This window comes from Lactuca virosa, chromosome 4 (genome assembly GCF_052849685.1).
Source record: "Lactuca virosa cultivar CGN04683 chromosome 4, Lactuca_virosa_CGN04683_v6, whole genome shotgun sequence".
NCBI classification, from domain to species: Eukaryota; Viridiplantae; Streptophyta; class Magnoliopsida; order Asterales; family Asteraceae; genus Lactuca; species Lactuca virosa.
The window spans coordinates 151,463,867-151,476,020 of record NC_136429.1 but is presented as its reverse complement, the minus strand read 5'-3'; the positions used below and the strand labels follow the sequence as shown (position 1 = coordinate 151,476,020).

Genomic DNA, 12,154 nt, shown 5'->3' with positions numbered 1-12,154 from the left:
ACAATTCGTGGTGGTGGTCGATGCGGCAGTGGTCGATGTGGTGGTTACGGTAGGAGATGGTGCTGGAAAGATACCATCTAGAAACTTGAATAAGCCATATCCAACGAGAGTAGCTTCGATTTGTAGTTTCCATGACAAATAGTTGGTAGTTGTGAGTTTTAGGATGTTGGCGAGGTTAACAACTACTACTGGAGTAGCTGGATCATCAGTATTTGGAATGGTGCTTGAAGCCATTGAAACGAGCTTGAGATAAAGGGGAAAAAATAGGGTTAGGATGAAGCCCGCTCTGATATCATACAGGTAAATGAGAATATTGAAAGCAAGATAATATCAGTGGAATATATAATACAAACGTATGCTACAAAAGAAGAACATAACTGTAATCTCCTAATATACAAGAACTGATTAATTTGACTCAATAATCTTATCTTTATCTCTTATAATTTATAGTATAAGATTGAAAGATGGCCTTAGAATATGATATACTTCTTTTATATTTTATTTAGGATGTTGATGTTATTATAAATTTCTTGGTACCCTTATTAAGGATTTAAATAAAATAATTTTTTTGGACTTTTATGATTTTTGCAACAAAATATATAGTTCATGTTTAACACAAAAATATCACTTTAAAATCTGGTGGGATGATTTATAAGGAAACAACTTAAAGATTAAAGTGAAAAATACATAAATTTTAAAAACTTGGATGAACTTTAGCTGTCATAAACCTTTTGATTCTGGTTACAATTTTAGTTAAAAACTTGGGTTTTGAAGCTCCAACCACAAACTTTTATGCACCATTCGTCTATGTACAACTACAAACATATTCAACAACAAATTTATGATCCAAAAAATAGGAAAATTTGGATTATATACAAATCACAAATGTACAATACATTGTAACGGTTTAAAAAATAATAATAAATTGAACTACAAATGAATACTAAAATGGGTGGTTTCATCACCTTTGGATAAGTAAAATGTTGAGTTAGAAGTCCTATTTTGGAAGTCAACATTGACCATATACTCGCCGAAAAACCCATCAAAGCTAAAAGTCCCATCAAAATCACTTTGACCATTGACCACACCTGTTGACCACTCTTTCAACAACAATTTATCCACAACATCACCAGCAGGAAGATTATGAAAATTGGAATCTGTTAGACACATTTGGTAGCAACCATTTGGATCCATCGCTGTCCATAGCATTATCCCATTCACTGATGGATGTGAGTACACTTCTCTCAACACTATCTCCAAGTAGTTCCCCTATATATTAATTAATTAAAACAAAATTGATATAACGAATATAAATATATGATAGTATAAGCTAATTAATAGTAACAATTACGTTTGGAAGTAAACTGGTACTTGATAAAAAAAAAACTATTTTAAATGTATAAAAATATGAGATAATGATAATTATATTAAAATATTGTGATAATATAGTTGGTAGGTATTAGGTAATACATAACCATGACGTTTTACCGTTTGAAAAAATATCAAAATTTTTTATTACCCCATATGAAAAAGGTAAATTACTACAAAAACACAACCTACTTTCACAATTTTTGTTGATTTTGCAACTTAACTATTATTCTTTTATCTTACTATTATGATAGCTCAATCCATAAAGAATAATAGTTTGTTTGCAACAATGAAAATAGTTTTTTTATTAAAAGGATAATCACCTGAGTTTCTTGATCAAGGGTGTTGCTGATATCAACTTCTGTAAGCCAAATCGGAAGTCCCAAACTAGCAAGCTGATCCAAAACACCTCTAATCAACGGCGGATTCGGGGTTACAAAATGACCTTCCAACCCAACGCCATCCATCATAACACCGCCTTCCTCCACCTCCCTCATCCTAGCGGCATACGCGGCGGCGCTCGAGTTCAAATCACCACACGTCTCCACCACATTGAAATCATTCATAAACAACAAAGCCAAAGGGTCCGTTTCATGAGCTAATTCAAACATTTCCAATGACACATTCTGCCCTAATCGTTGCTCATAGAAATCAAAATGTAACATCTCATTAGAAACATCCCAATGGATGAATTGATTCTTGTAGTGGCTCATTAAGCTTTGTATCCGTGATTTGATGGCTGAATTTAAGGCGTCGCCGGTTAGGTTTTGGACCCATGAGGGGATGTAGATTGGGTCTTCCCAAAATATGTTATGCCCTCTAACTGTTATCTGGTTAGCTCTGATGAAGTCTAACATTTGATCAGGTATGGTGTAGTTGATGATTCCTTGTTCGGGTTCAGTTTCACACCATTTTAGCTCATTCTCAAAGACTGCTGCATTAAATCTTTCTAGGAGCCATTTCTACGAACGATTGTTGACATTGCAAAATAAAAAATTTGAGTTTTTACTATTACATCATCGTATTTTATGTCTTTTTTCTTGTTAACACATTGTAATTTAAAAATCTAAACAATTATAATATAGTATTTTAAAATTTTTTATCAAGAAATTGTACTAAAAACTTTTACCCAACGATTAGTGAAAAAAATGTTTGGAAAACATTGATGTAACTTATTAGATTTTCCAAAATAGAATGCAATAATAGAAAAATAATAATATTGTTTCAATACTATTTCTTGCATGTAACCTTTTTTTTTTTACCTGATAGGGTATGTTTCCTATGATTGTCTTGGATATGGCTGAACCGAAAGGGAAATCTCTAGAAATTTGCTCGACTATGACTCGAGCTCCTTGGATACTTTCGCCATTTACATCGGATACATGAATAGTCACTGCACGCTTTCTTTCCTAAAATAGAATGTGTATAATTTTAGATTATTATATGTCCGAAATAGATTTGAATAAACATTTGGAGTTTTGTAGCATTGTTTTTATACTTTGTCAATCGAGTTTTCTTGATTGTTTTGCCATTGTTGAGGCGTGAAAGGTTGCAAAGAAGCGCTTGCAAGGGTCACGTTGTGCTTGTTCCCATATGAATCCTACAAGAAACACGAAAATACGCACATATAGTGGAACCATAAAATCTGTAAATGGATAGAAATTTCTTTATTTATGATTTTTTTTTAACATTTATGTTAACTATACAATTGTACACAAAGGTTAAGGTACACTATCGCGATATGGGTTTACCAAAATATACACCATGGCATAGCTTGCAGGTGAATCGAGTACAAATCCGCCTTTTATAAATGACCAACAATCGCTTTTGGCAATGACATTTCCTATACAAATGTTAGTGTCGTTGTCTACTGATAGGCTAGCCTTGATCGCTGTTGCATTAGAGCCATTTAACTTCACCCAACCTATTGGATAAAAACGAGTGCAAACTATAAGTTTTTTAGATTTACTTATATACTGTTGGTAAGACTTTTCAAAGTATAAGGTTGTAGCAAGAAAACAATTAAAATTACAATGTTATAATTAATAGGTAGACTTTTCAACGATAATGTGTTAATAATTTTTTTTTTGAAAGTAAGTAATAAAAAAAAGTAGAAGTATATTGTTTCATGCATTTAGCCTATATCTTTATGGACTATATATTAATAGGCAACTCAACTGGAGAATGAGTAGATTGTGTTGCCGGAGAGATTTGGTAACACGAATGTTGAAGAAACTGACTGATTTTGATTAACAATTATTCCGCCATTGTAAAGTGGATCTTCAGGCTCGTTTTTGCACTAATCAAGATGAAAAAGAGATGATCAAAGCACTTTAAAACGAATCCCAAAACATTCAGTTTAAAATATACCTCGATGTAGCCTGAATAATCATAAGTCGGCCCATCTACAAGATCAAAATACAAAACACAACAATCAGTAATTAGTTTAAATGCCAAGAACAACAAATTAAAATCAAACAAAAATAAAAATACAAATTAAACATCTTTTGGTGATGGTGTATGACCTTCAGTTGCTACTGAAAATACCACAAGGAATGAAACGAAAAATTTCAAGAAAATGAGTTGTCGGTATTTCATGTTTTCTTGAATTTGAATGGGAGAGACGTTGCAGGCATACATATATGAAGGATGACAAAACTAGAAACAAACAGTTTAGAATTCATGTATTTTGTTTCGAAAATGCCAAGGTTTTGCTGTTGTTTTGTACTATAACTATATGTTTATTACTTTATTATACAAAGATGTTAGAATTTAGTTCTAAGTTCGTGTTTTAAAGTCGTTTGCAGTTTGGACGGTGTATATTTGCACGTTGAATTAGCTCTTTCTGTCGGTTGATTTTACTACTAACGTTAGAGTTCTGAACATTAATTTTTGCAGTCTTTTTTGTTTTCTTCCACATACTGCTGGCGTCGATATACTTCCAAGGCCGTCGTTACTTACCGTTATGTATCAAGGTGTAAGTTTACGGTGGTGTTAGAGACGTGCAAAACTAGTTTATAACTTGTGGGAACCACGATTACAAAATTAATTAAACTTTAATAGTAAAAATTCAAAATTATTAATCACTTATTTTAAATAAATTATTAATTAAGAAATTTTTTTTAGTTATGTAAAATTATAATCATTGGTTTAAATAAATATGTAAAATTATATCACTTTATAATTTGTGTTAATTTTATTTTAATTTTTATTATAATGTTATTAGTTTAATATAATTAGAGTGAAAAATTTAAAATTTGAAATTTAAAATGAAGAATCAATACAAGTGTCATGCATTAATTAGGAGATATAATAGAGTGACACATGACAATAGAAAAAATAAAATATACATTAATTATGAGGCTTAATATGGTGACACATGTCAAAAGGAAAATAAAACTATTATTTTATTAGAATAGGGAGATTACAAATATGGTCTAAGTGTTGTTAAAATTATGTGGTTTGGATACAAAAATATTTGGTGGTGTATCAATGTTCCAATTTTAGATACTTTGTGAGTTTTTTGTCCCAAAATATTGACTCTAACAACTTGACTGTTAACTTTTTAAAATAAAAAATTTTACCTTCAGGGACCATTTCTGCCACCAAACTAGTAGGATCATTTACACATCTTTTTTTTTTTTTTTTTATAAATTTATTCAATTATTACACATTATTTTTTTTACTGGATTAATTTTTTTATTGTATTACTATATATTAATAAATATTATTTTTAATATATATTATTTGTTTATTAACAAATATTTATTTATTGGATTATTAATTTCTTTTTTATTGGATTATTATACATTAATAAATACTATTTTAATATATAATATTTATATATTAATAAATATTATTTTATTGGATTACTAATTTTTTTTTAATTAAATGATTTTGATGTTATCGTTGTTATTCTCTTTAGTCATTTTAGTTTTGTTATAACCCAACTTTTGATTCTTGATTCAGTTCATTTTGGCCGCTTGAATTTAAATTAGTTTATTTTCGTTAGTCGATTTGTAAAATCGTAATTGTTTTATGAATTGATGTTAAGTGACACCCATAAAATTGGTTCTGTGATGAGATTAACTTCGGTGTAAACTAAATTGCATATTTTTACGCTTTCGAACTTGTGAGTAGTATTGAACGTTATTGGGAACAGGGGCGCAACACGAACATAAACATTAGCGGGCCGGTTCCGAACATAAATATTAAGGGGGGCATACCTACCCGTACCCAAATTTAATTGGATCGACATTAACGTAGTGTATATATTTATAAAGTAAATGAACAAAAATTTCTATAGTTGTCTTCTTATTAATAATAATAATAATAATAATAATAATAATAATAATAATAAAACTAGCTAATAGTTATAAATCAAAAATATAATTATTCCTTATGACTAAAAACGACAAATCAGACAATCCTAGAAAACAATTAACAATCCTAGAAACTAAAGTGATTAACACAAAGTCCATCAATAACTATCAACATATAAAATTATATAAGAATTACCACACCATTAACACTTAAAATAATCAATTATTATTACCTATAAATTATAAAGAATTATCATCTTAGAATTTACTCAATGATGCATCAACAATAACAGTGTTCATATATTTTAGTATTACTGTATCTTTTATGGGGAAGAATGCACGCTACCTATCTGGCTATCTCCTGTCACATAAAAACCACCCCACTCCAAGTTCCTAAGTTATAGTTATAAACAATGGAAAAAGTAGCTCCAAGGCAAAAAAGAAAAGCAAGGGAGACCGGAGGGACATACGATAACTGATACGCGAGAGAGCAAATGTAACATCCCAAAATTCATGACCAAAAAATTTCATTTTTAATTAAGTAATTATAAAAACCAGTAGTCTGAAAACATCGATAGTGTCATCCCATATCATAATCAAAACCAATATTCAAAACATGTCATAAGAAAACAACATCAGAGTACAACTCCCAAAGATCTCATGGTGTGATGCGCTGCAATCATGCCGGCTCCTTTCCTTTTGAAGAAGAAGTACCTGAAACCAAAACTGAAAACCGTAAGCACAAAGCTTAGTGAGTTCCCCCATCATACCAGATAATCACATATTGCCAGGCATATCTAGGTGCCCAGCCTACCCTGTCAGGCATATATGGGTGCCCGACCTACCCTGTCAAGCATATCTGGGTGCTCGACCTACCCTGTCAGGCATATCTGGGTGCCCGACCTACCCTCCGGTATATATTTCAACTGGTTACGGGGTCTATTTCACCCCTACCACTACCACTTAATAACATAGCATAAACCTACTTGTCGGGCATATCTGAGTGCCCGACCTACCCTCCGGTGTATTCCAACCGGTTACGGGGTCTATTTCACCCTCTACCACTACCACATAATAACATAGCAGACAAACACATAAATATCAAGAGATAGTGGCATACCAGAAAATTATCACAAAGACAATTATCTCTACTATAATCAACTACTAGTGGGCCGACATTGGTGCCTTCGACCCACTTATACAAGGAAGGTAACTCACATTGAATACTGGAAAGTAGCTGAAAAGTCCTCGGCTTCGAATATCAACCCAACTGAAACTCCTAAACATAAAAGATTTCCTTTAAGTATCCTTTCATAATCATAACCCCTTAAGGGTCAACTTTGGTCAAAATCAAAGTCAAAGTCAACACCCAGGTCAAAGTCAAAGTCAACATTCCGAGTTGACTCAACTCGCCGAGTTACTCTTCAACTCGCCGAGTTTCCATAAATCACATAATCGTGATTTAACGATCCAACTCGTCGAGTTTCACCTACAACTCGTCGAGTCCCTCTTTTTCCAACAGAGTCGGGACACTTCCAGAACAACTCGTCGAGTTCTCTTATGAACTCGTCGATTTCTTCAGTTTGTCAACCTTCTTAATGCATTAAGTCCCTGTTCTTCAAACCAAGGCCCTATCTTCTGGATCCAAGCTGGAAATACGTCTAGAAGGGTAAAGTTTCCAACTTTACCCATTAAGGACCTCTCCCCAATGCATAAAACTCAAACCCTAACCCCAAAATGACTTAGATCCAACTCCAAAGGCCATCAATACTTCAAGATAGACCATGAGGTCATAGATCTGGACTCAAGGGACAAATTGGTCACGTAAAGTTCCCATCTTGCTTGCATGCATGACCTAATGGGGATTAGATAGCCGAAATGATGGTCCAAAGGTTGCATGGGACTTCCATGGCCATAAAGCTGGCACCTTTATGCCATGAAGTCCCCTCCTGACCCTAGATCTGAAGGGTTTGCGCAAAAGGGACGTCCAAATTCCAACAACCAATATACTTGGACCAAAACATGAAAGAAAACATCCTAAAACTACATCTAAGCATGTCATGGACAAGGTTGAAGCTTTATACCTCAGATGAATCAGAAATGAAGCCCAACTTCTGGATCTACGATCCTCCCACACGCTCTTGCTCCTCCTTAAAGCTTCTTTTTCTTCAAACTCACCAAGAATGCACAAGATTAGCTTACAATCACTAAAAATGGCTTAGGGTTTTGGACAGTGGAGGCTGGAGATGGGGCCAACACCTTGGGGTTAAGGTGTTTAAATAGGGTGCAAAACCCCGAAATTAGGGTTTCATTTCTGCCAGCCTACTCATCAAGTTGAGGCCTCCCAACTCGTCGAGTAGGTTTCCAAAACTTGCGGTCCAATTCATCTCTACTCGACGAGTTTTGGGTCTCCGACTCGTCGAGTTTCTATACAAAAGTGAATAATTATGAGTTAAATACATACCAGAAACCAGGCATTACAGCAAACTACATAACCGATCGGCGAACGACGTGAGGCAGAGCCGCTAACGGACCCACAACCTGCTAAGCAACCGGCGACCAACATATGTCTAGTGAGTGGCGGACATACGGAGGCGCATGGCCATGACAGCGACTGAAGCATTCATCGAGAGGTCAAAGTGGGGGAGAGGGTGAGAGAGGCGTCCAAGATATCCTTCTCAAAACGGTTCTGAAATGTTTTAAAAGATTTTGAACATGTTGTTGTATTGAAAGCGGGGATTTTCAAAATTTTAAGGGCTTTTGGAGTTTTTAAGTAACAAACCGAGGGTTTTGTTTTGATTTTTCAAATATTTTGAAACCCTTTTTTAATGGGTGTAGTTTCAAAAGATATAATTTACATTTGGGATAATCATTCGTGTTTTTATGCACAACATTGATAGTTTACAGGTTTGTATTTAACTTGACATAACTTTAAAACTTGAATTCTGTGAGAAAGTAACCAAGCGTATTCAGATTTTAATGTTCATGCTATGAAAAACCAGGGGGGGGGGGCATGGCCTCCCCTGGCCCCTTGGAGGATCCGCCACTGGTTGGGAACATTCGCACAAAACTTAATGTAATCTTTCAATATATTTCTAAGAGCTTGCTTAGAGTAGGTTAGTAAGGTCAGATTTAATTCAAAGAGCTTGTTTTGATTAAATAATTTGGTGATTGAAATATGCTAGAGCTTGTTAGTATCTTCAGAACTTAGAATAGAACTCAATTTGACATCGATTCATCATTAGCTTGCATCAATTAGGTGAATAGAACTTGGAACCAAATTATTTTACTCTTATTGCTAGTATTTATTTTAATAAAACAAAACAAGTAAACGAAACTAACATACAGTAAAACAAATACAAGAAATAAAAGTAAAACAATCTAGTTCCGAGTTCTAATCACCTAATTGATGCAAGCTAGTGATGATGAATCGATGTCAAATTGAATTTGAGTCTAAGTAGATACTTGAAGATACCAACAAGCTCTGGCATCTTCCATTCACCAAATTGTTTAATCAACACAAGATTTTTGAATTAAACCTAACCTTACTAACCTACTCTAAACAAGATTTTAGAAATAGATTGAAAGATCGCATTAAGTTTTGTGTGAATGTTCCCAACAACGTTAAATACTAATCATAAGCTCAGAAACATAAAAACGTGCAATTTTAGTTTACACTGAAGTTAATCCCATAACATGACCAATTCGATGTGCGTCACATATCATCAATTCATAAAACAATTACAGATTTTACAAATTGAATAACGAGAATGAACTAACCCCAACTCAAGTAGCCAACATGAAACAGATCAAGAATCAAATGTTGGGTTATAACAAAACTAAAATGGCTAGAAAGAATAACAACATAACATCAAATAATTTAATTAAAAAATTAGTAATCCAATAAAATATATTTATTAATATATAAATATTATATATTAAAAATAATATTTATTAATATATAATAATCCAATAAAAAAGAATTAATCCAATAAAAAGAAATTAAAAGAAATTATAATCCAATAAAGTAATATTTATTAATATATACATAATATCTATTGAAAATAATATTTATTAATATATGATAATCCATTTAAAAAAGAATTAGTCCATTAAAAAAACTAAAAAAATTAATTAAATGAAATTATTAATCCAATAAAGTAACATTTATTAATGTATAAATATTATATACTAAAAACAATCTTTATTATCATATAATACTACGATAAAAAAGAATTAATCCAATAAAAAAATTAAAAAAGAATTAATTAAAAACGTTAATGTATAATAATTGAATAAAATTAAAAAGAAGAGATTTAGAAATGGTCATTGTAGTTTGGTTGAAGAAATGGTCCCTGAGGGTAAAATTTTCATTTTAAAAAAGTTAACATCCAAGTTGTTAAAGTTAACGTTTGTGGATCAAAAACGCATACAGTATCCAAAATTGGACCGTTGATGCATCATAAAATATTTTTGTACCAAAACCACATAATTTTGACAACCACATGGACCATTTTTGTAATTTGTCTTAATATATTAAAGAGAAAACTGCAAATTTGGCCCATGTGGTTTTCTAGTTTCTTTGGTTCCAGTCCATATGATTTCAAAATTGCTAATTTCGTCTTTTCTCGGTAGGTTTCGTTGTGGTTTTGGTCCATCCAAAACTAGAATTCAAATATTTTTATACTTTATTCTATTCAATTTAAAGTTTTATTAAATTAAAAATGATGGGACCCACCCCACCCCTCCCTTTGTCTCTTCATATGCCTTAATTTCTTTTTTCCTTTTCCCTGTCCCTCCCAATTTTACATCAGCAGTCGACAACCTTGTTACATTCTTTTATAAACTCATATGGCTTTGTTGAGAGGTGATGTCATAACCAGATTTATAGGTCTAAATGAATGTCTCTTAGTATATAGAGGAGATTTGGGTTTTTTCATTATGCATCTTGCAAAAAACTACCATCATCTTGCACATACTATAAAAGATTCAAATCATCATCGTTTCCTATATTTACATGTTTTTTTGGCAAATCGAGGTTCAAATGGTTATGGAGAACCCATGTAAAAATTAGATTGAAACTAGAACCCACATTCTTTCTTTTTGAAATTACTTTATGTTTTCATTAGGAACCAATGTGAAGATATATAATTTGGATTTTTTAGAATTTAGTTTCATCATGATTACCATTGTCACAGATAAATGCATCCACGTCCAGCTTAATATTGCTCACCATTCTTACTACATGAAAGCCATCAACCAAATGCATTTACTGGTTCCAAAGAGCAGACTCCTCAAGCTTATCTAGGTTGTATTTTTTTAGCCAGACCAGAAGAAGCAATTTAAAAGAAAGATTTGAAGAATTTTTTTTAACAAAAGAACAAGATTTACCAGAATAAAAGCAGGATATCACTCTTTCTTTTAGACTTTCGTACTAAACTTTTCTTCCTTTATCCAATGATGCAATCTCCATCGCCTCCACTATATATACTCCGCAATTCCAATATCGACACTTGCGCCCCTTAACCCCAATCTGGTAGTTCATTAATGGTCATCCTAAATTTAAAAAATTGATTAAGTTAAATATAATGATGGTGGTTCCTCTGAGGATCTGATAACAAACAATCATGTGTGACCCAAAGTTAGAGTTATTTCTATTTTTTGATGATGAAAAAAGTGATGTTGGGTTTTTTTATATCTCGAGAGAGTGTTTGTGTGTGTGTGAAAGAGATAGATAGATAGATAAAGAGAGAGAGAGAAATATATATATATATATATATATATATATATATATATATATATATATATAGAGAGAGAGAGAGAGAGAGAGAGAGAGAGGCATTGGTAGGGATTTGGGTGGTGGAGCCATTTTGTTTTTAGTCATTTCAAAAAGAAATTAAAAAAAGGCAAGTTAGTCATTTCAGTTTGGGAGGGACCAAAACCATAATGAATCCTGTTGAAAAGGATGAAATTTGCAATTTTAAAACCACAGTGACCGGAACCAAAGAAATCAACTAAGCATAGGGATCAAATTTGCAGTTTTCTCTATATTCAATTATTAAATATTGAAAATAATGGTAATAACACTAAATATTGGAGATAATGCTTATATGAGTTTCTACCGGGTGTCGATTATCATGCATATAAATATATAGGGGAATTTTGATTCTTGTGAAGGTAATCATCTCTTGATAAGTAGAAAGTAAAAGTATTGCAAATTAGAGAAAAAGACAGGTTTGCTAGACCTATTAATCAATTTTCAAGATTTAAGTACAAAAATTATAGAGTTTTAAAAGGAAAAATAACACAAAAGCCCTACAATGTTTCCAGAGTTGTTCGATTCAGTCCGTAAAGTTATTTTGTTGTTTTATGGGGGCATAAGGTAGGATGCAACCTATTATTAGTCATTGAGACTTATTTTAGTCGGTTTCAATGTCACGTCATCTATTTTTGCCACATCAGCC

General features: G+C 32.4%; 1 protein-coding gene across 1 annotated transcript; it reads right to left on the bottom strand.

Annotated features, from left to right (window-relative positions):
- Positions 1 to 930: 930 nt before the first annotated feature.
- On the bottom strand, positions 931 to 3,966 carry LOC145168560 (endo-1,4-beta-xylanase 4-like). Its single transcript, XM_079087344.1, has 8 exons — positions 3,894 to 3,966; positions 3,739 to 3,773; positions 3,547 to 3,667; positions 3,120 to 3,292; positions 2,867 to 2,968; positions 2,631 to 2,777; positions 1,692 to 2,330; positions 931 to 1,269 (listed from the first exon to the last, which is right to left on the bottom strand). The coding sequence occupies exons 1-8, from the start codon at positions 3,964 to 3,966 to the stop codon at positions 931 to 933; spliced, it is 1,629 nt and encodes a 542-aa protein (XP_078943470.1).
- Positions 3,967 to 12,154: the final 8,188 nt, after the last annotated feature.